Source organism: Mustela erminea, chromosome 6, assembly GCF_009829155.1.
Source record: "Mustela erminea isolate mMusErm1 chromosome 6, mMusErm1.Pri, whole genome shotgun sequence".
NCBI classification, from domain to species: Eukaryota; Metazoa; Chordata; class Mammalia; order Carnivora; family Mustelidae; genus Mustela; species Mustela erminea.
In genome coordinates, this window is record NC_045619.1 from 20,928,495 (window position 1) to 20,954,454 (window position 25,960).

Consider the following 25,960-nt stretch of genomic DNA (forward strand, 5'->3'; position numbering starts at 1 on the left):
TTGATCATTTTCTATGAGAAATTCTCATTTACTAAGTATACTTTGAAATTTGTTTGCAGATAGTTCTTAATAGATAATATATAAATATGTATAATGCAAAATATTTATACTTTAATTTTCCATACATCACTAACTATACTTTTATTAGTGAATTGTTCTTAATTAGAAACTCGTTAGTATTTTTTTTTTTTAAAGATTTTATTTATTTATTTGATAGAGATCACAAGTAGGCAGAGAGGCAGGCAGAAGGAGAGAGAGGAGGAAGCAGGCTCTCCGCGGAGCAGACAGCCCGATGCGGGGCTCGATCTAAGGACCCTGGGATCATGACCTGAGCCGAAGGCAGAGGCTTTAACCCACTGAGCCACCCAGGCACCCCCAAAACTTGTTAGTATTTTTTGATGAAAAATTTGGCCTTCATTTTGTTATTACCAAAGTTTCATGTACAGTTATGTAGCTTATATAACAGATGATCTTACAGTATGCTTACTAATGTAGAATAATTTTAGGCTTTTAGGTTCACATCAGTCTTTATACTTCAGTAGTATTCTATGCTTCTTCACTTTGGGAAGAAAAGAATTTGAGGGGCGCCTGGGTGGCTCAGTGGGTTAAGCCTCTGCCTTTGGCTCGGGTCATGATCCCGGGGTCAATCCCGGGGTCCTGGGATCGACCCCCCCCCCCCCCTCATCGGCCTTTCTGCTTGGTAGGGAGCCTGCTTTCTCCTCACTCTCTCTCTCTGTAAAATAAATAAATAAAATCTTAAAAAAAAAAAAGAATTTGAATTATGAGTCTATTACAAATCTCCTCTGCTTTCTGGCTTCTTCGGATATCCACGTTCAAAGGACGTGCTACATGTCTTACGAGAGGCACCAGAGCACTTAGAGTACTCTGTACCATATCACAAGCACTTTGCAAAGAAGTGATTTATTTTTACAGGATATATAATAGTATATACAGCCGATATAATATACAGGGCTCACATTTGTTTCTGTTTTATTTTTTAAAAAAAGATTTATCTGTTTATTTGAGAGTGGGGGGTTGGGGAGACTGTGCCGGGTGGGGAAGGGGTAGAGGGAGAGAATCTTCAAGCAGACTGCCTGCTAAGTCCTTGCCTACCATGGGGCTCCGTCTCATAACAGGTGAGATCATGACCTGAGTTGAAACCAAGAAATGGAAATTTTAAACCAGAATAACAAAATGATGGGTCCAGGTTAAATAATAAGCAAAAGAATAGAGAAAAGTGTCTTCTAGGCTCTTTTACATTTCTCACTCTTTGTATTCCCTCGTAGAATAAGCTGAATTATGTTATTTAAGGGAAAAACTCCTCCACTGAATGAGCCACCCAGGTGCACCTGTTTCTCTTCTAATATGTAGAACTAATGCTATTTGAATGAGGTGCCTTGAATAGTTAATATTTTCTAGAATAAGGACTTAAAGTATATAACTATTCAAGTATTTATTAAAATATATTGGTTTCATGTTCAAATTGTGTGTAGTTCTCCAGTTTTTATATTTAACTTTATTCTCATATACTTCAGAAAGTAATTGGGGGGAATTGAGTTATTGATAGAAAAGAAAATATATTTTCATGATTTATTTTTCATGATTTCATTACTAAAGATATTTAAGTTTTCTTATTTGTGGAATTTCAAATATTTAACTTAAAGTGATAAGGCAGTTTTGAATCTTTTAGAGCTCTACAGTAACCCCATCTACCCAACAAGCGAAGACACCACAGACCTCAAATGCTCCGGATCTAAATGATGCAATTGTGAAATTATTCAATGACTTTGATGTTAAAGAAACCTCTCATCACTTGGTAATTTCTCATCTAGATCTACACATATGTGATGATATTCATGCTAAAGAAAAAGGTAATAAAAGTTGCTTATTTCAAACTATTTTGGTTTTTCTAGGATTTCCTACAATACTGGATTGTTTATCATATGTAATATATAGTATGGTGTGATAGCTGGTCATAATTTTATCATTCATGTGAGATACATAGTTGAAAGTTGTAATTTTAAGCAATATATATCAGTATGAAATTTTATTTTGCTTTTAGTTCTTAGTATTTTAGCACAATTAATTGTTAGCTAGTATTTCACCTGATACTACCAGTAATATTAGGTTTAAAAAAAAAAATCAAGGACTAAATAGGTGACGTCCTTGGAGGATGATGAAATATTAGACTTGCCTTTGAATTAACTTTTTCATAATTTTGAAATTGTCTATAAACTAAATTTGAGTCCATATGCAATTCATAATTATTTGCACACATGTTTTCCCATGGTGGTCTGTCTGCATTTTTCTGACCCCATGTACATGTAAACACAGCTGTGTGGTTGTTTACCATTTCTTGTGTCTCTTTACCAGTAATCCTCCCAAAATTTGCTTAGGAAGCTAAATTCTAGTTAGTAAGTGTTTTTTCTTTATTTTTAGCTTTTGTTTTTCTTATTTTGGAGAATTACAGTGGAGTAAGTGGGAAGCTGTTCTTGGTCGCTTTGAATATCTGTGGTTCCATAATGTAGGTACTAGGCATTCTGTTTCCATTGGAGAGTGTTCCTGCCCATAAGTATTGGGCCACTTTCCAAGACAGTAGTTCTCAAACTTTGGTGAGCTTGAGGATCAAGCTGAGGATCTCTTTAAAACTGGGATGTTAATATCTGACCATTCTACCTCAGACCTGATTCATGTATCTGAAAATTGTTGCTCTGTATTTTTAAAGCTGAAAGAGTAAATATTGAGACTGATCCCAGATGTTTAGCAGAAGTTACCTTGCCTTCATGAGATAAGGCAGCCAGGTATCAGTGACTGGATGAAAGGGTGGAAGAAGGTGAGGAAGGTTTGGAGTTTAGAGAAGGATTTGTTCTCTTTTCTTTTGTCTACCTTTGTGTCATTTGATTTAAAGTTGGCATCTTCTGCTTTAGTTAGATGAAAGGAAAGTGGAAAAGTTAAAATAACCCAAAATAACAAAATGAAGGGTCAGGGTTAAGTAATAAGCAAAAGAATAGTCTTCTAAGCTTTTTGTACATCATTTATCACTATATTTCTTCATAGAATAAGTTGAATTATGTTATTTAAGGGGAAAACTCCACCACAATATTTCCCTCATCTTACAGATCTCTTCTAAAATCGAGAAAGGTCTGAAATGAATTATATTCATTTGTACTTAGTGGTATCTTAATGTATATTTTTCTTACTTCCAGTTGATTTATTCATGCTGTTTTATTTTTTATTTTATTTTATTTTTTTAAGGATTTTATTTATTTATTTGTCAGAGATGGAGAGAGAGCGAGTGAACACAGGCAGACAGAGAGGCAGGCAGAGACAGAGGGAGAAGCAGGCTCCCTGGCGAGCAAGGAGCCCAATATGGGACTCGATCCCAGGGCGCTGGGATCATGACCTGAGCCGAAGGCAGCTGCTCAACCAACTGAACCACCCAGGCGTCCCTATTCGTGCTGTTTTAAAATTTGATTTTTATGTTGGAGTCACACTGAGTTGTGATCTACTTTTTAATCTTCATACAGCTGTGTTAATTTGGACAACTTACCTAACCAGTAGGCTTAATTTCCACCTCAGTGAGAGAGAGGATTATATAGTGTAGTGGTTAATATTTCCTAGGTTCAAAACCAGCTCTATATTTCTTGGCTAAAATGACCTTGGTCTTTTTAATTCTTCTCTTTGTGTCTCATTTTACTTAATTGGAAAATGGGGATGATGATGATGATGATGATAATATCATCTATCTCAGGGTTGTAAGGAAGAGCAAATGAGCAAGTATACCTAAATTAGGTATTTAAAACAGTGCTTGGCATATGGTTAGGGCTGTGAATATGAAAGTTCTGTTCCTTTTGTGTCCTCACCTTTTAGCTTGGTACCTTGCAAATGATAGGGGTTCAGTAAACACTGATGAGATTGAATTGCATTTCCTGAAATCCTTAATGTATTATCTGTGATAATAGAGACAGTTAATCACTGCTTGGATTGCAAATATGATAAATGAAGTGTTTCTGATACTTGCTTAATGTTTCTTTCTCTTTCTCTCACTTCTATTATTCTTTTTCTTTTTCCAGAGTCAAATAGACGTATTACTGGAGGGGCTATGCAACTGTCTTTTACGCAGTTAACTATAGATTATTATCCTTATCACAAAGCAGGTATGCTTAATAATTTCTTTAACAGATGTAAATGCTGCTTTAAAGTTATATAGACAGTTTATCTCATTTCCTTTTATATTTATTATTTGCTTTAATTCATTTTATTTTCTTTTTTAATTTAATGTATGTTTATTTTTATTTTTTATTATTTTAATTCCAGTTAGGTGACATACAATATTATATTAGTTTCAGGTGTTCAGTATAGTGATTCAGCAGTTGCATACATTACTCAGTACTTATCACAACAACTGCAGTCTTTAATCCCTATCCAGCCCCCCATCAGTTTGTTCTCTGTAATTAAGGGTCTGTTTTTTAATGTGTTCCTCTTTTTTTCCCCCTTTGCTCCTTTGTTTTGTTTATTAAATACCACATGAGTAAAATCATGCTATGTCTTTCTCTGAATGAATTATTTTGCTTAGTATTGTACTCTTTAGCTCCATCCATGTTCTTGCAAATGATAAAATTTAATTCTTTTTTATGGCTGGTAATATTCCATTTTAGATATATACCACATCTTCTTTATGCATTCATCTATTCTGGACACTTGGGCTGTTCCCATACCTTGGCTATTATAAATAATGCTGTAATAAATTTAGGGGTGTATGTATCCCTTTGAATTAGTGTTTTTGTATTCTTTGAGTAAATACCCAGTAGTGCAATTGCTGGATCCTAGGGTAGTTCTATTTTTAACTTTTTGAGGAACCTCCATATTGTTTACCAGAGTGGCTACACCAATTTGCATTCCTACCAATAGTGCAAAGGATTCTTCTTTCTCCACATCCTTGCCAACACCTGTTGTTTCTTGTGTTAATGATTTTAACTATTCTGACAGGTGTAAAGTGCTATCTCATTAGTTTTGATTTATAGTTCCCAGAGGCTGAATGCTGTTGAGCATCTTTTCATTTGTCTGTTGGCCATTTGAATGTCTTCTTTGGAAAAATGTCTGTTCATGTCTTCTGCCCATTTTTAATTGGATTATTTGGTTTTTAGGTGTTGAGTTATGTCAGTTCTTTATATATTTTGGATACTAATCCTAATTTAGATAAATCATTTGCAAATATATTCTCCCATTCCATAGATTACCTTTTAGTTTTGTTGATTGTTTTCTTTGCTGGGCAAAATTTTTTATTTTAATGTTGTCCCAGTAGTTTATTTTTGCCTTTGTTTCCCTTGTGTCAGGAGATGTATCTAGAAAAAAGTAGCTGTGGCTGATGTCAAAGAGGTTACTGCCTGTTCTCTTCTAGGATTTTTATGGTTTCAGGTCTCATATTTAGGTCTTTAATCTATTTTGAGTTATTTTTGTATTTGGTGTAAGAAAGTGGTCCAATTTGTTTCCTTTGCATGGTCCTGTCCAGTTTTCTCAATACCATTTGTTTGAAGAGACTGTTCTTTTCCCATTGGATAGTCATTTCTCCTTTGTTAAAAATTAATTGACCGTATAGTTATGGGTTTATTTCTGGGGGTTTCTGTTTTCTTCTATTAATCTATCTATCTGTTTTTGTGCCAGTACCATACTGTCTTGATGATTACAGCTTTGTAATATGACTTGAAGTCCAGAGTTGTGATACCTCCAGCTTTGCTTTTCTTTTTCAAGATTGCTTTGGCTCTTCGAGGCCTTTTGTGGTTCCATACAAATTTTAGGATTGTTTGTTCTAGTTCTGAGAAAAATACGTTTGGTTTTTTTTTTTTTTTAAAGATTTTATTTATTCATTTGACACAGAGAGATCACAAGTAGGCAGAGAGGCAGGCAGAGAGAGAGAGAGGAGGAAGCAGGCTCCCCGCGGAGCAGAGAACCCGATGCGGGACTCGATCCCAGGACCCTGAGATCATGACCTGAGCCGAAGGCAGCGGCTTAACCCACTGAGCCACCCAGGCACCCAATACGTTTGTTTTTTAATGGGGATTGCATTAAACTTGTAGGCTTTGGATGGTATAACATTTTAACAATATTATTCTAATCCAGGATAAAATATCAGTGTATAGAAATCTGTTACATGTCTATACACCAATAATGAAACAGCAGAAAGAGAAATCAAAGAATCAGTCCCATTTACAATTGCCCCCCAAACCATAAGATACCTAGGAATAAACCAATAAAAGGACAGAGGCCCTATATGGAAAGAAATGTCTTTCCATTTCTTTGTGTCTTCTTCAGGTTTTTTTTTTTAAGATTTTATTTTTTTATTTGACAGAGAGAGAGCACAACTAGGCAGAACGGCAGGGAGAGGGAGAAACAGGCTCTTTGCTGAGCAGGGATCCCAAGATGGGACTTGATCCCAGGACTCTGGGATCATGACCTAAGCCAAAGGCAGCTGCTTAACTGACTGAGGCACCCAGACGCCCTTCTTCAGTTTTTTTTAGTCAGCATTTTATAGTTTTTAGGGTATAGTTCCTTTGCCTCTTTGATTGGTTTATTCCTAGGTATCTTATGGTTTTGGGGACAATTGTAAATGGGATTGATTCTTCAATTTCTCTTTCTGCTGTTTCATTATTGTATAACAATGCAACAGATTTCTATACATTGATATTTTATTCTGTGACTTTACTGAATCCGTTCATCAGTTGTAGCAGTTTTTTGCTGTAGTCTTTCAAGTTTTCCAAATGTAGTATCATGTCATCTGCAAATACTAGACGTTCCACATCCTACTTGCTGATTTGGATGATGTTTATTTCTTTTTGTGGTCTGATTGTTGTGGCTAGGACTTGCAGTACTATGCTGAATAAAAGTAGTGAGTGTGGACATCCTTGCTCTATTCCTGACCTTAGGGGAAAAGCTCTCAGTTTTTCCCCCATTAAAGATAATGTTCTTCTGGGTTTTTCATATATGGCCTTTATTATGTTGAGGTATGTTCCCTCCAAACCTACCTTGATGGGGGCTTTTATAATGAATGGATGTTGTACTTTGTTGAATGTTTTTTTTTTTGCACCTGTTGAAATGATTGTATGGTTCTTATCCTTTCTTTTTTTGATGTGGTATATCACATTGATTGATTTGCAAATTTTGAACCACCATTACAACCCAGGAATGAATCTCCACTTATTCATAGTGAGTGATTTTTCTAATGTGCTGTTGAATTCAGTTTGCTAGTATATTTTGTTGAGAATTTTTGCATCTATGTTCATCAGGGATATTGGTTTATTGTTCTCTTTCTCAGTGGTATCTTTACCTGGTTTTGGTATCAAGATAATGCTGGTCTCATAGAATGAATTTGGAAGGTTTTTTATCCTTCTCCTAATTTTTTGGAGTAGTTTGGAGAACAATAGGTATTAACTCTTCTTTTTTTTTTTTTTTTTTTTTTTAAAGATTTTATTTATTTATTTGACAGACAGAGATCACAAGTAGGCAGAGAGGCAGGCAGAGAGAGAGAGAGAGAGAAAGAGGGAAGCAGGCTTCCTGCGGAGCAGAGAGCCCGATGCGGGGCTCGATCCCAGGACCCTGAGATCATGACCTGAGCCGAAGGCAGCAGCCCAAACCACTGAGCCACCCAGGCGCCCCGGTATTAACTCTTCTTTAAATGTTTGGTAGAATTTGCCTGTGAAACCATCTGGTCCTGGGCTTTTGTTTGTCGGGAATTTTTTTTATTACTGATGCAGTTTCCTTGCTGCTTAACAGTCTGTTCAAATTTTCTTTTCCTGTTTCAGTTTTAGTAGCTTATATGTTTCTAGAAATTTAAAGATTTTTTTTGAAGTTTTAAATTTTTTTATTATTATTATTTTTTTAGATTTTATTTATTTTATTTGACAGGCAGAGATTACAAATAGGCAGAGAGAGAGAGGAGGAAGCAGGCTCCCTGCTGAGCCGAGAGCCTGATGCCAGGCTCGATCCTAGGACCCCGGGATCATGACCTGAGCCGAAGGCAGAGGCTTTAACCTACTGAGCCACCCAAGCGCCCCGTTTCCAGAAATTTTTGCATTTCTTCTAGGTTGTCTAATTTGTTGGCCTATAGTGTTTCATAATATTCTCTTATAATTGTATTTCTGTGGTCTTGGTTGGTATTTCTCCTGTCTAATTAGTGATTTTATTTGAGTCTAGTTTCATTTTTTTAAGTCTGGCTAGACGTTTATCAATTTTACTGATTTTTTTTTTTTTTTCCCCTCAAAGAAATAGCTCCTGGTTTCATTATCTGTTCTGTTGTTTTTTTAGTTTCTTTATTATTTATATCTGCTCTTATCTTTATTATGTCCTCTACTGGTTTGGGATTTTGTTCATTTTTCTTCTCCTAGATCCTTTTGATGGTTAGGTGGTATATTTGAGATTTTTCTTGCTTCATGAGGTAGGCCTATTTTGCTATAAACTTCCCCTTAGAACTGCTTTAGCTGCATCCCAAAGGTTTTGGACCCTTATATCTTCATTTTCATTTGTTGCCATTTACTTTTTTATTTCTTTTATTTTCTGGTTGACTCATTCATTGTTTAGTACCATGTTATTTAACCTCTAAGTATTTGTGATCTTTCCAGATTTTTTCTTGTAGTTGACTTCTAGTTAGCTTTATGGTCAGAAAAGGTTCATGGTATGACTTCAACATTCTTGAATTTGTTGAGATTTATTTTGGAGAATATTCCATGTGTACTTGGAAAGTGCCTCTCAGATCTGGATATCTGTTTCCTTTGCCACATTAGGGAAATTTTTAGCCTTGTCTTTTTATTTTTCTTTTTTCATTTCTTTTCTTTTTTCTTTTCTCTTTTCCTTACTTTTGTTTTGTTTTGTTTTCTTTCTTTTCTTGGTGGGCAGCAAAAGCAGAGTTTATTGAGTGATTGTAACGTTTATTGAATATCATAGAGTACAAAGCTCCCAAAGAGGGAGGGGACCCAAGAGGGTTGCCTCTTTTATTTCTTCAAATGAATTTTCTGGCCCCTTTTCTCTCTCTTCTTTTTCTGTGACTCCTATAAACTATGTTTGATGTTACTGTGTTTGATGGAATCATTGAGTTCCCTAAGTCTGTTCTCATTTTGGATAATTCTTTTTTCTCTCTTTTGTTCAGCTTGATTACTTTCCATTAATCTGCTTCTAGATCACTAATTTGTTCCTCTGCTTCTTCTGTCCTGCTGCTTATTCTACCAGGTGTGTTTTACATTCACTGAGCCTTTTATCTCTACTATGTCATTCCTTATCCCTGTGTTAAGGGTCTTACTCATGCCTTCCACTCTTCTCATGTCCAGTGAATAATCATTAACTTTAATTACATTAAATCTACTTATAATTATGACTTTAAATTCTCTATCAGAGATGTAACTTATATTTGTTTCACTTAGCTCTCAGGCTGTGCCCTTGTCCTACTCTTTCACTTGAGATAAATTTCTCTCTCTTCTCGTTTTGTCTAAGTTTCTGTGCCTGTTTCTCTGTGTTAGGAAAATCAGCTGTGTCTTCTGTTCTTGAGGGTAATAGCTTTATGAAAAAGAGGTCCTAGAGTGCCCTGCTTTCTGTTTTTCCCTGTTCACCAGGTCCTTGTGCTTCTGGGAATGCTCTGTTGTTGTTTCCTGTTGCTTTATCCATCAGGCCAGTTGTCTGCAGAGGCTCTCTTTGCCTTTTGATGGCAGTGTTTTATCCCTGGCCTAAATATGGAGCATTTTAGCTAAGTATTCTCTGGTCTCCTTGTGAAATGAGACCTGTTGCCACGGCTGCAGAGCCACAGAGACTCTTCAAAACTCCCATTTAGGGTGATGCAGAGTGAGCAGGGATTTGGACGGGTCTTCTGAGGGAGGGGGTCCACTACACTGGGATTGAGGCATGTGTGAGTAGGAGGGGCAGTTTCACTGGAGTGTGTGGAGGAAGGTTTGGTGTAAGCAAGTTAGGTAGTGAATGTCCATAGTAAGCTGATTCCCAGAGGTGACCCTGTGCTTCTACTGGGGGGCGTGGGAGGTGCTAGTAACACTAAGTGGTGCTAGCCTGTTCCTTTGTTGCCAGAGGGGTCTCTCCATGAATGCTTTCTCTCTAGGACGCAATCTGAGGTGAGTGAATAACTTCCCTAGTGCATGCTTCAGGTGCTCTTCAGACTGCTGTTCCCATGCTGTATGTTTGTGGGTTGTTTGCCTGTCTTCTTTACAAGAGCTGCTTCAGTCTCCTCTGAGCTTTTCCACAGCCAGGCATGCTGACCTTCAGAACTCCAGGCTTTAAGCGTTTCTGATTGCTGAAAGTCATGAAATTCGGCCCCTCTTGCCTTCCAAGTCATCTGCTTATGGGGATTCATTTTCCCCATGTGCTCCCCTGTGTGTGAGTTTGTCTCTCACCCTTCTTTGTGACTTTGGCTCCCACCCCAACACAGTAGCCACAGTGATCTTTCTCTCCCAAATCATGTCACCACACTTCCTACCTTCAGTGTGGCCTCTTCTCTTCCTTTAGTGTGGCATTCTGCCAGTCTTGAGATCAGTTTCTGGGTTACTTAGGATGATTTGATTGTAACCTAATTGTTAGCATTTGTCAGTATTCTAAATAATTGATTTAAAATCTAAAATCAGAATGTGGAAGACATAGTTTATGCTATTTTATTTTTTTCATTGTGGCAAAAGTAAGTTATTGATGTGTTTTGAATTTAAAAATTAGTATATTATTAGCATATTAGAAAAATCAAGAAAGTATATGTAGCAAAAATATAACAGTAATTTCAGCTGCATTGTAAGAAGATTCCTGGAACTTTTTTTTTTAACTTTTCTGTATTATCTAAGTTTTATTAATAGACTTTTTTTTACTCGATCTTAGCCAAAAGCCCGAGAAGTAATACATAATATGCTTTTGAATAGTTGAATATTGATAGGCTTTTTCTCCCAAATAATAAAAACAAGAAGTATATATATTTATGGCCAAATTAAGTAATTTGACCTTATGCCAATCTGCTATTTGGTGATGTGTGGCTTTTTTTTTTTTTTAATTCACAAAAATAAGAAAAAGCAAGTATAATGTATTTTTCAGGACTTTATGAAAGTGATATTCATAAATTTCCATCTCCTATTCTTTGTTATTTCTCTGTCTGTACCTGATAGAATTTAAAGATAGTAATGTTTGTTTTGATTTTTATTAGAAGGCTATCTTGTACTTCTATTCTCCTAATTTGTAAGTTACTTACATATACATAAAATATTCTTTTACTACCGAAACAACTCTTATTTTGGGAGGTAAAATTCTTAGTCATCAAGATTTTATTAACCCTTTTATGTACATATTACTTTTCTCAGTTTTTGCTACAGAGAAACCTAATAATCCTGATCTTTTATTTTTCTTCCAAAAAAATCTACATAGGTATAGATATATCTATGTCTTTATGACTGATGTCTATCTTAAAATATTTAATTGGTCTTTAGTGTTTTCATAGTCTTTATTTTATCATTTTAAGGATAGGTTTTAGCCACTATTTTATAACAAATTTTTGATGAAAGGACTTTTTTTTGTGGTAGCATTTTCTGGGGTTCTTTGTAGTGGAGATATGCCAGGTAGTTGAGCATTCAGTGAAGGTTGACCAGCAGTACTATTTGTATCTGAAACTTCGAATGTTGTTCTACCAGTGGAGGGTCTTGATAGAAACCTTTTAGACAATTTGCTTTTGACATTCTTTTCCTGTATTCTGAATGTTTTGCTCCTACATTCTAGGCAGATTAAAAGCTCTTGTAGGCTTATAAAAGCTCTTAAAGGCTGCTCCCTTGAGAAAGTCTCCCTTGGAAAATGAATAAATCTCATTCGGGGCTATAATAAAATAAATCAATTTTGTGCATTTTTTCAGCGAAATACCTGTCATTCATTTTACAGGAGATAGTTGTAATCATTGGATGTATTTTAGTGATGCAACCAAAACAAAAAATGGATGGGCCAACGAGTTGTTACATGAATTTGAGTGCAACGTTGAAATGCTTAAGCAGGCTGTAAAGGATCATAATGTAGGTTCACCTCCTAAATCCCCAACACATGCCTCTCCCCAGCACACACAAACAGGTATTTTACCTATAACAACATTATGGCATTCCTCTGGTATTAAGTGTCTGTGCCTGTGTGTGTGTTTGTGTGTGTGTGTGTGATCATAGTATGATATTTTCTGTGGATAAATTAATATTTAATAATTAATATCTAATAATTAACATTTAATAATTAATAATTGATATCTAAAAGTTCTGAACCTTATCCAGACCATAGGATTATGGACCAAAGCACTTTTAAAATTAATATGATCAATAAGAATAATATCCAGATGGAATCTTTGAGACTGTTAAATGGCTAATAGTTCTCTTTTTTAAACAAGAATTTCAGGTAAAAGTTATTTTACAAGAATATCTTAAATGTGATGTAAGTATGACTATTGTTTAAGGAATACTCACACACAATAAAGAGGAATCATTGCAATAACTTCTATTCCATCAGTTTATATATAAAGTATTTTCACATATATTATCTTGTTTGACAAATTGAGTTCATGTCTATTTTAATAATTAATAGTAGCTGTTTTAATAATTAAAAAGTGATTGTTATAAAAATAATTTTGCAATAAATTGAAAGGTTTTTTCATTTCCCACAGAGAAAGACTCAGCTCTGAAAGGGACTTCCAGAACATCTTCAGTATTATCTCAACAGTCCAAAGCTAAGTTAATGTCTAGCTCTGTTGTCGTTAGACTTGCAGATTTCAATATATACCAGGTATGCCTTGTGTTTTAATTAGATCTTCTGATAAATACCTTCTGCAAGAATCTCTTATAAACTCATGTCACCATTTTATTTAATAAAAGTATCTTGAACAGAGGCACCTGGGTTTGATCTCAGCTCATATCTTGATCTCAGGGTCATGAGTTTAAACCTTGCATTGGGCTCCATGCTGGGTGTGAACCCTACTTAAAAAGAAAAAAAAACAAACAAAAACCCCTCATCCTGACCAGTTTTATGAAATAGTTAAACTAGAAAGGATAGAAAATGTCAGTTCATTAATTTTTGTTTATATGGTTATGCAGAATTAACCAAACTGTGAGGTTAAGAGCATAGTCCTGCAGACTGCCAAATCCTCACAAGACTTCTGACAGCAACTGTAAGTTCAGGAGTCTACCCTAAACTACCTGTGGATTCAAGAATTAGAGTAACTCAAGCTATCATCATCAAGACAGCATGGTACTGGCACAAAAACAGACACATAGATCAATGGAACAGAATAGAGAGCCCAGAAATAGACCCTCAACTCTATGGTCAACTAATCTTCGACAAAGCAGGAAAGAATGTCCAATGGAAAAAAGACAGCCTCTTCAATAAATGGTGTTGGGAAAATTGGACAGCCACATGCAGAAAAATGAAATTGGACCATTTCCTTACACCACACACGAAAATAGACTCAAAATGGATGAAGGACCTCAATGTGCGAAAGGAATCCATCAAAATCCTTGAGGAGAACACAGGCAGCAACCTCTTCGACCTCAGTCGCAGCAGCATCTTCCTAGGAACATCGCCAAAGGCAAGGGAAGCAAGGGCAAAAATGAACTATTGGGATTTTATCAAGATCAAAAGCTTTTGCACAGCAAAGGAAACAGTTAACAAAACCAAAAGACAACTGAAAGAATGGGAGAAGATATTTGCAAACGACATACCAGATAAAGGGCTAGAGTCCAAAGTCTATAAAGAACTTAGCAAACTTAGCACCCAAAGAACAAATAATCCAATCAGGAAATGGGCAGAGGACATGAACAGACATTTCTGCAAAGAAGACATCCAGATGGCCAACAGACACATGAAAAAGTGCTCCATATCACTTGGCATCAGGGAAATACAAATCAAAACCACAATGAGATATCACCTCACACCAGTCAGAATGGTTAAAATTAACAAGTCAGGAAATGACAGATGCTGGCGAGGATGCGGAGAAAGGGGAACCCTCCTCCACTGTTGGTGGGAATGCAAGCTGGTGTAACCATGATGGAGGTTCCTCAAAATGTTGAAAATAGAACTACCCTATGACCCAGCAATTGCACTACTGGGTATTTACCCTAAAGATACAAATGTAGTGATCCGAAGGGGCATGTGCACCCAAATGTTTATAGCAGCAATGTCCACAATAGCCAAACTATGGAAAGAACCTAGATGTCCATCAACAGATGAATGGATCAAGAAGATGTGGTATATATACACAATGGAGTACTATGCAGCCATCAAAAGAAATGAAATCTTGCCATTTGCGACGATGTGGATGGAACTAGAGGGTATCATGCTTAGCAAAATAAGTCAAGCGGAGAAAGACAACTATCATATGATCTCCCTGATATGAGGAAATGGAGATGCAACATGGGGGTTTAAGGGAGTAGGAGAAGAATAAATGAAACAAGATGGGATTGGGAGGGAGACAAACCATAAGTGACTCTTAATCTCACAAAACAAACAGCGTTGCTCGGGGGAGGGGGGTTGGAAGAAGGGGGGTGGGGTTATGGACATTGGGGAGGGTATGTGCTATGGTGAGTGCTGTGAAGTGTGTAAACCTGGTGATTCACGGACCTGTACTCCTGGGGATAAAAATACATTACATTTTTATAAAAAACTAAAAAAATTAATCCAATAAATATCTTTTGGATGAAAAAAAAGAATTAGAGTAACTCAAAGAACTCACTGAAATAAATTATACTAAGAAACACATTTATATTAAGAATTACATTTATTACAGGGAAAGAATATAAATTGGATTTAGCCATAGAAAGAGAACCTGAATTGACTAGGAGGGTTCCAAATATGAAACTCCTTGTCCTCAGGACATGATAGCTTCCTGGCATGGATATGTAACAATATGCATTAAGTATTATCCTTGTAGATGAACTCAATCTGTATGTGGATTAATACCAGGTTACCCAAAGTCCTCACCTTCTAAAGCCTACTAAGACTGTCAGATCTGGCCAGCCCCACTCTTAATCACTGTAAGCACAAACTATCAGTTGAATTTAGAATTATCTCCCAGAAGCAGGGATAAAGGGCATACCTCTCTTTGAAGGCCAAATTCCTTATTACACAATGCTCTTAGTGGAAGAAACTAAAATACTTTTTTTTTTGTCTTTTTTTTCTTTCTTTCTTTCTTTTTTTAAAGATTTTATTTATTTATTTGATAGAGAGAGATCACAAGTAGGCAGAGAGGCAAGCAGAGAGATGGGGGAGAAGCAGGCCCCCTGCTGAGCAGAGAGCCCGATGCGGGACTCTATCCCAGGACCCTGAGATCATGACCTGAGCTGAAGGCAGGGGCTTAACCCACTGAACCACCCAGCACCTTAAAATACTTTTTTTTTTTTTTGGTCTTATTGAACTCTCAAGTATTGGCTATTTTGTGAATATATCTTCATAGCTAACTTTATATTGTCCCATTTATATTGTTCAGGCTGTCATAAAACATGGTCTAATATTACAATCCTTAAGACCAACAACAGAATGTATAATATTCTTATTAAATAAATGATTTCAGGGCGCCTGGGTGGCTCAGTGGGTTAAGCCGCTGCCTTCGGCTCAGGTCATGATCTCAGGGTCCTGGGATCGAGTCCCGATCGGGCTCTCTGCTCAGCGGGGAGCCTGCTTCCTCCTCTCTCTCTGCCCGCCTCTCTGCCTACTTGTGATCTCTGTCAAATAAATAAATAAAATCTTAAAAAAAAAAATGATTTCAGATATGTGTTGTCATGTGTGAATTGTCATAGTTTATTCTGATATATAAATTTATTTTTATGTTACTCAGTGGTTTTCATCTGGGGCTGATTTTACCCCCTGGGGACATTTATTTGGCCATTTCTGAAAACAGTTTTGGCTGTCACAGCCAGAAGGGGTTGCTGCTGACAAATAGTGAGTAGAGACCAGTGATGTTGCTAAACATTTTAACAAGGCACTGGGCCTTGTTAGCAGTGCCCACAACAAACTTTTATCAAACTCAACACCCAAAGAGCAAATAATCTAGTCAAGAAATGGGCAGAAGATATAAACAGACATTGCTCCAAAGAAGACATCAGGTGGCCGGGAGACACATGAAAAAATCCTCCACATTACTCAGCATCAAGGAAATACAGACCAAAACCACAATGAGATACCACCTTACACCAGTCAGAATGGCTAAAATTAACAAGACAGGAAACAAAAAATGTTGGCAAGGATGTGGAGAAAGGGGAACCCTCTTAATACTGTTGGTGGGAATGCAAGCTGCTATAGCCACCCTGGAAAACAGTATAGAGGTTCCTCAAGAAGTTAAAAAGAGAGCTACCGTATGTCCCAGCAATTGCACTATTCGGTATTTACCACAAAGATAGAAATATGGTCTGATCCGAAGGGGCACAGCAGTGTTCATAGCAACAGTGTCCACAGTAGCCAAATGGTTGAAAGAGCCAAGATGTCCGTTGACAGATGAGAGGATAAAGAAGAGGTGGTATATATATATATAGTGGACTATTACTCAGCCATCAGGATGAATATTTACCAATTACATTGAGGTAGATGGAACTGGAGGGTATTATGCTGAGGGAAATAACTCAGGAAACGCCAATTACATGTTTTCACTCGCATGTGGAATATAAGAAGTATATAAGAAATAGAGCAGAGGATCATAGGGAAAGGAGGGAATACTGAATGAGAAGCTATCAGAGAGTGAGACAAACCATGAAAGACTTAACTTTAAGAAACAAACTGAGGGTTGCTGGATGGGAGATGGATGGGGGGATGGGTTATTAGGTGATGGGCATTAGGGAGGGCATGTGTTGTGACGAGCACTGAGTGTTCTACACAACTGATGGATTATTGAACTCTGCCTATGAAATTAATGGTGTACTGTATGTTGGATAATTGAATTAAATTAAAAATGAGGTATAATTGACATAACATTAGTTTCAAGTGTGCAACATAATGTTTTGATGCATTTCACTATTTTTAAGTGTCACATTCACTGGCATGTTTATTCACGGAGTTGTACAGCCATCACCACATCATCACCATTATCTATCTCCATAATTTTTTTTATTATCCCAGCTTGAAACTCTGTATATGGCTACATTATTTTTCATAATAATAAATTATAATAAAGTATTAATGTAAATACACACCAGGGAAGCGGTCTGTTCTTATGGACCTGGATCTGTGTTCTGACTATTCCATTTACTTCTGTTATAGAAATACTCTGATTTTTTATGGCTCAAAATAAGTTTGCAAGGGCGATTTTAAAGAGTTGATATGATAAGCCTTTATAAGAGCCTTTAAGAGGTTATAGTTTTTCGAATAGCTGATTGGTATTACCAAAATAATTTAATGTGAAGTTAAAAATAAAGTTTGCATTGGAAATTAACAAATTATTTGAAGTAGTTTTGGGAGTTTGAAGTGATGTTCACATGGCATAAATTGTTTGGAAAGGGCTTTTATTCAGTGGACTTCAGTGTGTTTAATTATTTGTTTTCAGGTCTCTACAGCAGATCAGTGTCGTTCTTCCCCCAAGAGTATGATTTCTTGCAATAAGAAATCCCTGTATCTTCCACAAGAAATGTCAGCTGTCTATATAGAATTCACAGAATATTACTACCCAGATGGAAAAGATTTTCCAAGTAAGAGAGTTTCCTGCTTTTTTATTACTTGTCCATTACTTAGGAAGTTGTTTTTTTCTTCCTAAGGTTTTGATTTATTTTTATTTTTATTTTTTTAAAGATTTTATTTATTTGACAGAGATCACAAGTAGTCAGAGAGGCAGGCAGGGAGAGAGGAGAAAGCAGGCTGCTCGCTGAGCAGAGAGCCCGATGCAGGGCTCAATCCCAGGACCCTGAAACCATGACCTGAGCCAAAGGCAGAGGCTTTAACCCACTGAGCCACCCAGGCGCCACAGGTTTTGAGTTTTATAAGCGTGAAGAAAGAAACAAAAGTCCCTTGTTCTTTACTTGTCTTTGTACTTAGTATATAACTGTAGTATAGCATTTTTTTTTAAAGGTTTTATTAGAGTGGGTGAGAGAGTGAAAAAGAGAGAACACAACTGGGGGAACAGTTGCTGAACAGGGAGCCTCACACAGGGCTTGATCCTAAAACCCTGAGATCATGACCTAAGCAGAGGGTAGAGGCTTAATAGACTGAGGCGTCTAGGAGCCTGCATAGTATAGCATTTTTTACATATTCTGATTATTCATATTTTGTTCTCTTACTAGCTTACAGTATCCTTTAAAAAAAAAATCTTCTTAAACAATATTTTATTTATTTGAGAGAGTGAAAGAGAGTGTTAAGGATTTCATGAGCAGGGGGGATGGGGTAGAGGGAGAGGAGAAGTTGACTCCCCACTGAGAAAGGAGCCTGAGGCAAGGCAGGGTTTGAAGGATCAGAAGATCATGACCTGAGCTGAATGCAGACACTTAATCAACTGAGCCACCCGGTGCATGAGGTTATACCATCCTTGATGTTGGGAATCATGTAGAACTCATGCTTCATTTTATCCCAGAGGTTTGACTCATTTCTTTACTTATTAGCTATTAAATGAAAGAATTTAGCAAAGTTAGGTTATTTGCAGAATAAGGTCATTTTTTTCCCTTTAGTAAAATCCTATTTATATTTCAGCTATATAAAACTCTGTATTTGCCCTCCCTGCCCCAAGATTGTATTTATCTGAGAGAGAGAGGGAAAGAGGGAGAGAGAGATCACAAACAGCGGGGAGAAGCAGACACCCCACTGAGCAGGGAGCCAGATGGGGACTTGATCCTACTGGGATCACGATCTGAAGATAGATGCTTAACTGACTGAGCCACCCAGGCACCCGAAACTTTATATTTCATTGAAAAATTAACAATGGAGTTATTCTTTTCGCTATAGAGAAATACTTTTTTTTTTTTGCTGTTTTTTTGTGCACAGCTATATACTTTGGATAACCTTTGGCCCTTGTCTTTAGTTAGAAACAATTTAAGTTATGTGAATTTTTATTTGTAAGCTATTTGGGGGTACTAAAGTTAAAATAATGATATGTTTGTATTCTTTGAATGGCAAATTTGTATACTATTGTCTCAGATCATCCAGGAATTCCGCAAACTAAAATTTGCCTTTGTTTATGTGATACCTTTTTGTTTATGTGATAACCATTAATCCTTGTTTGTGCCAAAGTTTTAGGATCTAATTTTTACCATCTTCATGCTTTTCAGCAGTCTTTTGTGTATTCTCATTTGTTTCTCTTTTCTACCTTCCTGACTAAAACAAGGAAATTATGACATTTGCTCAGCACTTTAGTAAGATGGCACAGCTGAAACTCAAGCATGTGTCTTCCCCCCGTTTTCCAACTATATTACACTGCCCTCCTAGGATATTTACAACCATTTGTCTACCCATGATTTCCAGCCCTCCTCACCTCTCACAAATAATTGTTTTCTTTAAGTAGTACAAGGATTTCTGATTTCTAATCTAGGCTTATTTATTTCTATCAGTTTTGTTAACATGTGCCAAAGGACTATAATCTCATTTTATAATACATATATTTTTTCTGATAAAAATATAAAGTTCTTTCTCAGCAATTTAAACCATAGCCCCATAGATTCTTAGGAGTGGATTTGCTAGGTTGTGTTTAACTGTGTTTAATTTAACTGTTCATTATTCAAAAGTTTCAAGCATACACAAAAATAGAGTATGTTCATTCCTCATGTACAAAGATCCATTTTCAGCCCTGATATTTCATCTCTTTGTTAAGCTACCCAACTTTAAAAATACATCACTTTTTAAATATTGTAAATGTAATATATTTTTTTAATGCCAAAAGTAAAAAACTGCTCCCAAGGCTACAATTTAGAGATGACTTCTGCTAAAACATGAGTGTATGAATTTGTTAGGGCTGTTATAACAAAGTACCATAGATTGGGTGATTATTTTTAAGATGTTATTTATTATTTATTTGACGCAGAGAGAGAGATCAGAAGCAGGCAGAGAAAGAAGGTAAACAGGCTCTCTGCTGAGCAGAGAGCCCAATGTGGGGCTCCATCCCAGGACCCTGAGAACATGACCTGAGCCGAAGGCAGAGGTCTAACCCACTGAGCCACCCAGGTGCCCCAGTTGGGTGATTTAAACAAAAGAAATGTATTTCCTCATAATTCTTAAGGCTAGAAGTTCTAGATCAAGTGTCAGCAAGGTCATTTCTTCAAAGACCTCTTCTTGGCTTATAGATTTCTGTCTTTTCACATGGTCTTTCCTCAGTGTGTTTCCTAATGATACTGATCATACTGGACTGGGCCCACCCATGTGAACTCATTTTTACTATGATTGCCTCTTTAAAAGTTCTATCTCCAAATATAGTCATATTATGAGATACCCTGAGTTAGAACTTTATTACCATATCAATTTTGAGGGGACACAGTTCAGACCATAACGATAAGTATCGTGTTCCTAGTCCTGTTCTTAATATATGTGTTTCTTTTATATATTTTATTTTTATCCTGTCCTTTCCCCTTGATGTGAGCATATTCCAGGTTTCTACAGGTTTATTTTACATACTTCTAATAACTGTATAATATCCTATTTCACTAGTCCCCTGTTAGATACCGTGTGGATTTTTCTACTGCTTAGTACACCAGATTTCTTTCTCTGTCCCAGATCTGCAGAGCCCGGGTTCTTCTTTCCTTTTTTACTGTAGCCTTGGGGACTACATTTACTCCCGAGTCCTCTCTGTAGATGTCATCTTTCAGTGTATACTTGAGAGTGCTTCTTCTTACCTTCTAGAGAGCAATGTGATCTCCTTAGCATCCCACTGCCTTTCTATTTGCAAATACAATCACCTCCACATCCCAATTGGCTGTATCTGTTGGACTTGAATTGCAGTTTTTCTGCCTCTGTGTCTGTCTTGAATAAAAACCTACAGACTTTTTGTTACTTTGTGCTTAGCACCATACACAAAATGTAGTTGGTGTTCAGTGAATCTTTGTTGAAAGAAAATGAAGGAATGAATGAATAAATGAATGAATGGAATGCCAAAAATGTCCTATTCAGGACATAATTATAATGTTGTCTCTTTAGTAATATCCTATACCATGGGCTTATTTTCCTAAATTATTATTGTCAAAAAGTTCTAGATATGCAGGCTATTCGCTTTACTAAATGTAAGTAGGTCTGAATGTTTAGAATAAAAGATTTTTTATAAATAAGAAATGCTCTAAAATATAAAGATGCTCTGAAAATAATAATGGCTTTTAGGGTATAAAAAAGGGATTTCAGGAAGTGATGTATACTATAATTGTGAATTTTATTTAATATAAATTAGCACGAATACATTTATCCAACCCCTGAGCATTCTAATATTTGGGGGGGGCACTATGAAAAAGTATATATTCTTTTTATTATTTACTAGCTACTTGAGCTTTTACTTTGCACCAAGCACTATTCTAGGGTTAGGATTAAGTGGAGAATAAAAGTACATGGACTCTCAAGGAGATCTGCCTCGTTTACCACTTTCATAAGGTATTAGTCATTGGTTCTCTTATTTTAGAAGGTTTGGATTGTATGCATATGGTAAAAGTCCTTACAGAACTATCTGATTAAGGACCAAAACTTTGATGTGATACTTCATCAAGAAGGTAAGGAACTATAACATTAGGAAAAGAGATCTAAACAATAATTGTATTCATACAGATAGTTTAAGTAATATATTTTCAGTTAGTGAAACAGAAAAATCTTGTTTTATCTACCTAAAAATGTTTCCTATCATCCACTTGTCACTTTGTTTTTTTTTAATAAAATTTCAAAACCATACTATCTTAATTTAAAAAGAATAAATGTTGTTAAAAATGTTTTCTCTCAGGGAAGATTTAGACTACCTGTTCAGTAAAAATTAAAAAAACTTTTTTTCTCCACAGTTCCATCTGCCAACCTTTATAGCCAACTGAATGCACTACAGTTTACTGTGGATGAAAGAAGTATTCTGTGGTTAAATCAATTTCTCTTGGATTTAAAACAGAGTCTTAATCAATTTATGGCTGTATACAAGTTGAATGACAGTTCAAAATCTGATGAGCATGTTGATATTCGAGTTGATGGCTTAATGCTAAAGGTACCATATAAACAAGTGGCTGTAACAACAAAACTATTTTTCTTTTCTTCTTTTATTAAAGATTTATTTATTTACTTGAGACAGAGGTGAGGGCAGTGTCAGAGAGTCTCAAGCTGACTTTGCACTGGGTGCAGAGCCCAGTGTGGGGCCTGAGCTCATGACCCTGAGGTTAGGACCTGAATCGAAACGAAGAGTTGGATGCTTAATGGACTGTGCCACCCAGGCACCCCACAAAACTGTTTTTAGAGAAATTAATAGCTTTAGAATTTCCAGGATTTAAGATGGGTGCTCAAATATAAATCGACTTTATTGTAATCTTAATTTTGATTTTGAAATTTCAGTTTTGATTTTCATTTAAAGAAGCTTTAAGAGACTGTTTTCCCCCTTCTTTCTCTGCCTTCTTTTATTTTGTCACCGCTCATCCATTTGGTGGTAAGCCGAAATAAAATTTAAATCTGTGATTTTGTTTCCCTACTTCTTACTAGACTGGATAAAATTTTTCTTTCAAAAGTGGTAATTAATATAATAAAACTAGTAAGTTAGATCTGTGTTTAATTTTTTCACAGTCATTCTGCTACTGATACCCAAAGATAATAGAAAGTTGCTTTGTATTACAGCCAAGTAGTTGATAATCTGATTCCCATGGATATCTCAATTCTACAGGAGGGAAGTTTTTTTAAACAAAACAGCTAGTATAGTATAGTAAATAGGATAAGACTTGGACATGGATGAAAAATTTCAGTTTCTAGTTGTGTTGCTTATACTCTATATTTCTATATCCTTAATTTCTTTTCTTAAAGATATATTTCTATACCTTTAATTTTCTTCTTAAAATGAGGTTATGAATAAAACTCATACATCACAGAAATGTTTTAAAGATCTTTTCAAAGATCTTACTGTATTCAGTATAAAAAACACATTTTTTTAACACTTAGAGTTATACTGAGACAGTTTTGTAATGATCTTTACACTTTCTCAGTTTGCACAGTTTTAAAACCAGTCCTTTTGAACTCTTTGATGTGAATATTTTGAGGACTGAGGTTAATTATTTCTGAAAAATTATTTTAGCAAATAGTTTGGCCTATCCTTTTAAGTTTATTTTCTTAATAGTTTTATCCCAAAAAAAGTCATTCTAATGACATCTCTCTAGTCATTCTATTTACCCATCCGGTCATCCTCCAAATCTCTTGGATTTAAAATAACCTAAGAAAAAATTCCTTTTTCCAAGCTTAGCACTTACATACTTAGGGTATAGTAAGCTTTTAGTAATACTTATTTAATTTAGCTTCACTTTTTTGTTTTAACAACAAAAAATTTTATTTGGTTTTGTGATATGTTGTATGCAAATATGCATGTATGTTAGGTCCACTATTCATTATTTATGGTTTTTTATTTAATTTTTTTTTTTTTTTCTTAGTGGTTAATCAGTTAAGTCCCTTTTACTTGCTTTAATAAAAATACTTGGTGGGAGAGAGTTAATATTTTATGTCTGGAGGAAAGTAGTATTTTGAGGGGAAACACTCAAAAGAAGTCCTGAGCTAAATTATGTTTGTGATTATTTTATCTTCAAGACATATATATGGATTTGTAAGTTAGAGTAATATTTTTTCTCTTATAGTTTGTCATTCCTTCTGAAATGAAATCTGAATGTCATCAAGATCAACCACATGCAGTTTCTATTCAGAGTTCTGAAATGATTGCCACAAATACAAGGCATTGTCCAAATTGTCGACATTCTGATCTAGAAGCTTTGTTTCAGGACTTTAAAGATTGTGATTTTTTCAGTAAAGCAAATACCAGCTTCCCCAAATCTGATGACAATTTTAATCTTTTGCACCCAATCTTCCAGAGACATGCCCATGAACAAGATACTAAAATGCATGAAGTTTATAAAGGAAATATTACTCCCAAGTTGAATAAACACACTCTTAAAACTTCTGCTGCCACAGATGTTTGGGCTGTATACTTTTCTCAATTTTGGATTGATTATGAAGGGACAAAGAGTGGAAAAGGGCGACCAATAAATTTTGTAGACTCTTTCCCTCTTTCCATCTGGATTTGCCAACCAACAAGGTATGCAGTGTCACAAAAAGAGCTACAGTCATGTAATCAGGTATCTCTAAATACATCACAGAGTGAATCTAGTGATCTGACTGGCCGACTGAAGCGGAAAAAGCTCTTGAAAGAGTATTACAGTACAGAATCTGAGCCCTTGACAAATGGTAGTCAGAAACCTTCTGATACATTTTTAAGATTTACCTCTTCATCGTCAGATGCAGATGTTCACGTCCTGGTTCACATTCATAGACATGTCAGTATGCAGATCAATCACTACCAGTATCTGCTCTTGCTTTTCCTCCATGAGTCCCTTATTCTGCTTTTGGAGAACTTAAGGAAAGATGTCGAAGCTGTGACGGGCACTCCTGCTAGTCAGGCATCCATTTGTATTGGAATTTTACTTAAAAGTGCAGAAGTGGCTCTTTTGCTACATCCAGTGGATCAAGGAAATACTCTCAAGTCTCCTGTTGCTGAAAGTGTGAGCCCAACGGTTCCTGACTATTTGCCTACAGAAAATGGAGAACTTTTGTCTTCAAAAAGGAAACAAGTTAGTAGTGGTGTAAATCAAATTAGATGTGTAACTGCTAATCACATGTCGGACAACAGATCTATGAGTGTTGACCTGAGCCATGTGCCTTTGAAGGATCCTTTGCTTTTTAAATCAGCTAGTGATACAAATCTGCAAAAAGGTATTTCTTTTCCGGATTGTATATCAGATAAAAATTTAGGGAAGATAAGTGAAGATGAAAGTAGTGGAATTATCTGTAAAAGTGGATCAGGAGAAATTGGATCAGAAACAAGTGACAGAAAGGATTCCTCTTATACAGGTTCAAATGGTGTCTTAAGCCACAGAGAAGATTCAAATTTGCTTTCCTTTGATAATGATGGTAATCAAAACATACTTTCAAACAGTTTAAGTAGTGGAGGACATGAAACCATAGAGTCAGTCTTTAAAGCGGAAGATTTGCTTCCAGAAACAGCTTCAGTCTCTGAGAACCTAGAAATCAATCAAGAAGAAGCACCCACTGTTAGAACATTTACATCTCAGTCATCTTTAAGGTAACAACATACTTTTGGAATTTGGGGGATTTTTGGCTTTCTGTCCATATGTGTGTGGTGGGAGGCATATTTTGTTTTTGGACAGAAAACCTCATCATAAAATAAGGCATTGCTAGAGTTAACACCTAAATATAAATGGGTTTTATATGATGTTTTTCTAATAATTTTCTTAACAGTGGAAAGCCTAAGGACCGTATCCCACCCAGTGTGGCTCCACTCTGTGTTTCTTATAAGAACATGAAGAGAAGCTCCTCACAGACTTCATTAGATACCATTTCACTTGACAGTATGATATTGGAAGAACAGTTGTTGGAAAGTGATGGAAGTGATACTCATATATTTTTGGAAAAAGGTAAAGCAATACAAGTTTAAGAATTCATAATAAATATACAAATCTTAGAAGTGATGTTTAAGTATTTTTAATTCTATCCAATAATAACTTATAGCCCCCCCAAAACTTATTTTATTTACACACATACATACCTATATACTACAATGTACAAGTACTATGTACTACAAAGAGTATTGTACCTAACTTTCTAATGGTTGTTCTGTTGCTTCTTTTTTATGGCCACATCCAGCAGTTATTTGTCTATAGTCATTTAGAGCATAAAGCAAACCACGTGAATGCTATTAGCCTCTTGTCATAGAGACTCCTTTATGTGAAATTTTGGTCAGATGGGCTTAATTTGCTTGATGAATTCTCAATTATGTTCGTCCTGTGACTGGAATTTT

General features: G+C 35.9%; 1 protein-coding gene across 3 annotated transcripts in view; it reads left to right on the forward strand.

Moving 5' to 3' along the window:
- The window catches only part of UHRF1BP1L (UHRF1 binding protein 1 like), a 107,095-nt gene that overhangs the window by 48,925 nt on the left and 32,210 nt on the right, over positions 1-25,960 (forward strand). For all 3 annotated transcript variants that reach the window (XR_004286676.1, XM_032346650.1, XM_032346648.1), the window contains 8 exons: positions 1,691-1,871; positions 4,074-4,157; positions 11,896-12,078; positions 12,656-12,774; positions 17,516-17,657; positions 21,915-22,108; positions 23,727-25,225; positions 25,402-25,577. Coding sequence is in view for 2 of the 3 variants with exons in the window: in XM_032346650.1 (XP_032202541.1) it covers positions 1,691-1,871; positions 4,074-4,157; positions 11,896-12,078; positions 12,656-12,774; positions 17,516-17,657; positions 21,915-22,108; positions 23,727-25,225; positions 25,402-25,577 (2,578 nt within the window). In the remaining variant the exon portion in view is untranslated. The remainder of the gene's footprint in view (positions 1-1,690; positions 1,872-4,073; positions 4,158-11,895; positions 12,079-12,655; positions 12,775-17,515; positions 17,658-21,914; positions 22,109-23,726; positions 25,226-25,401; positions 25,578-25,960) is intronic.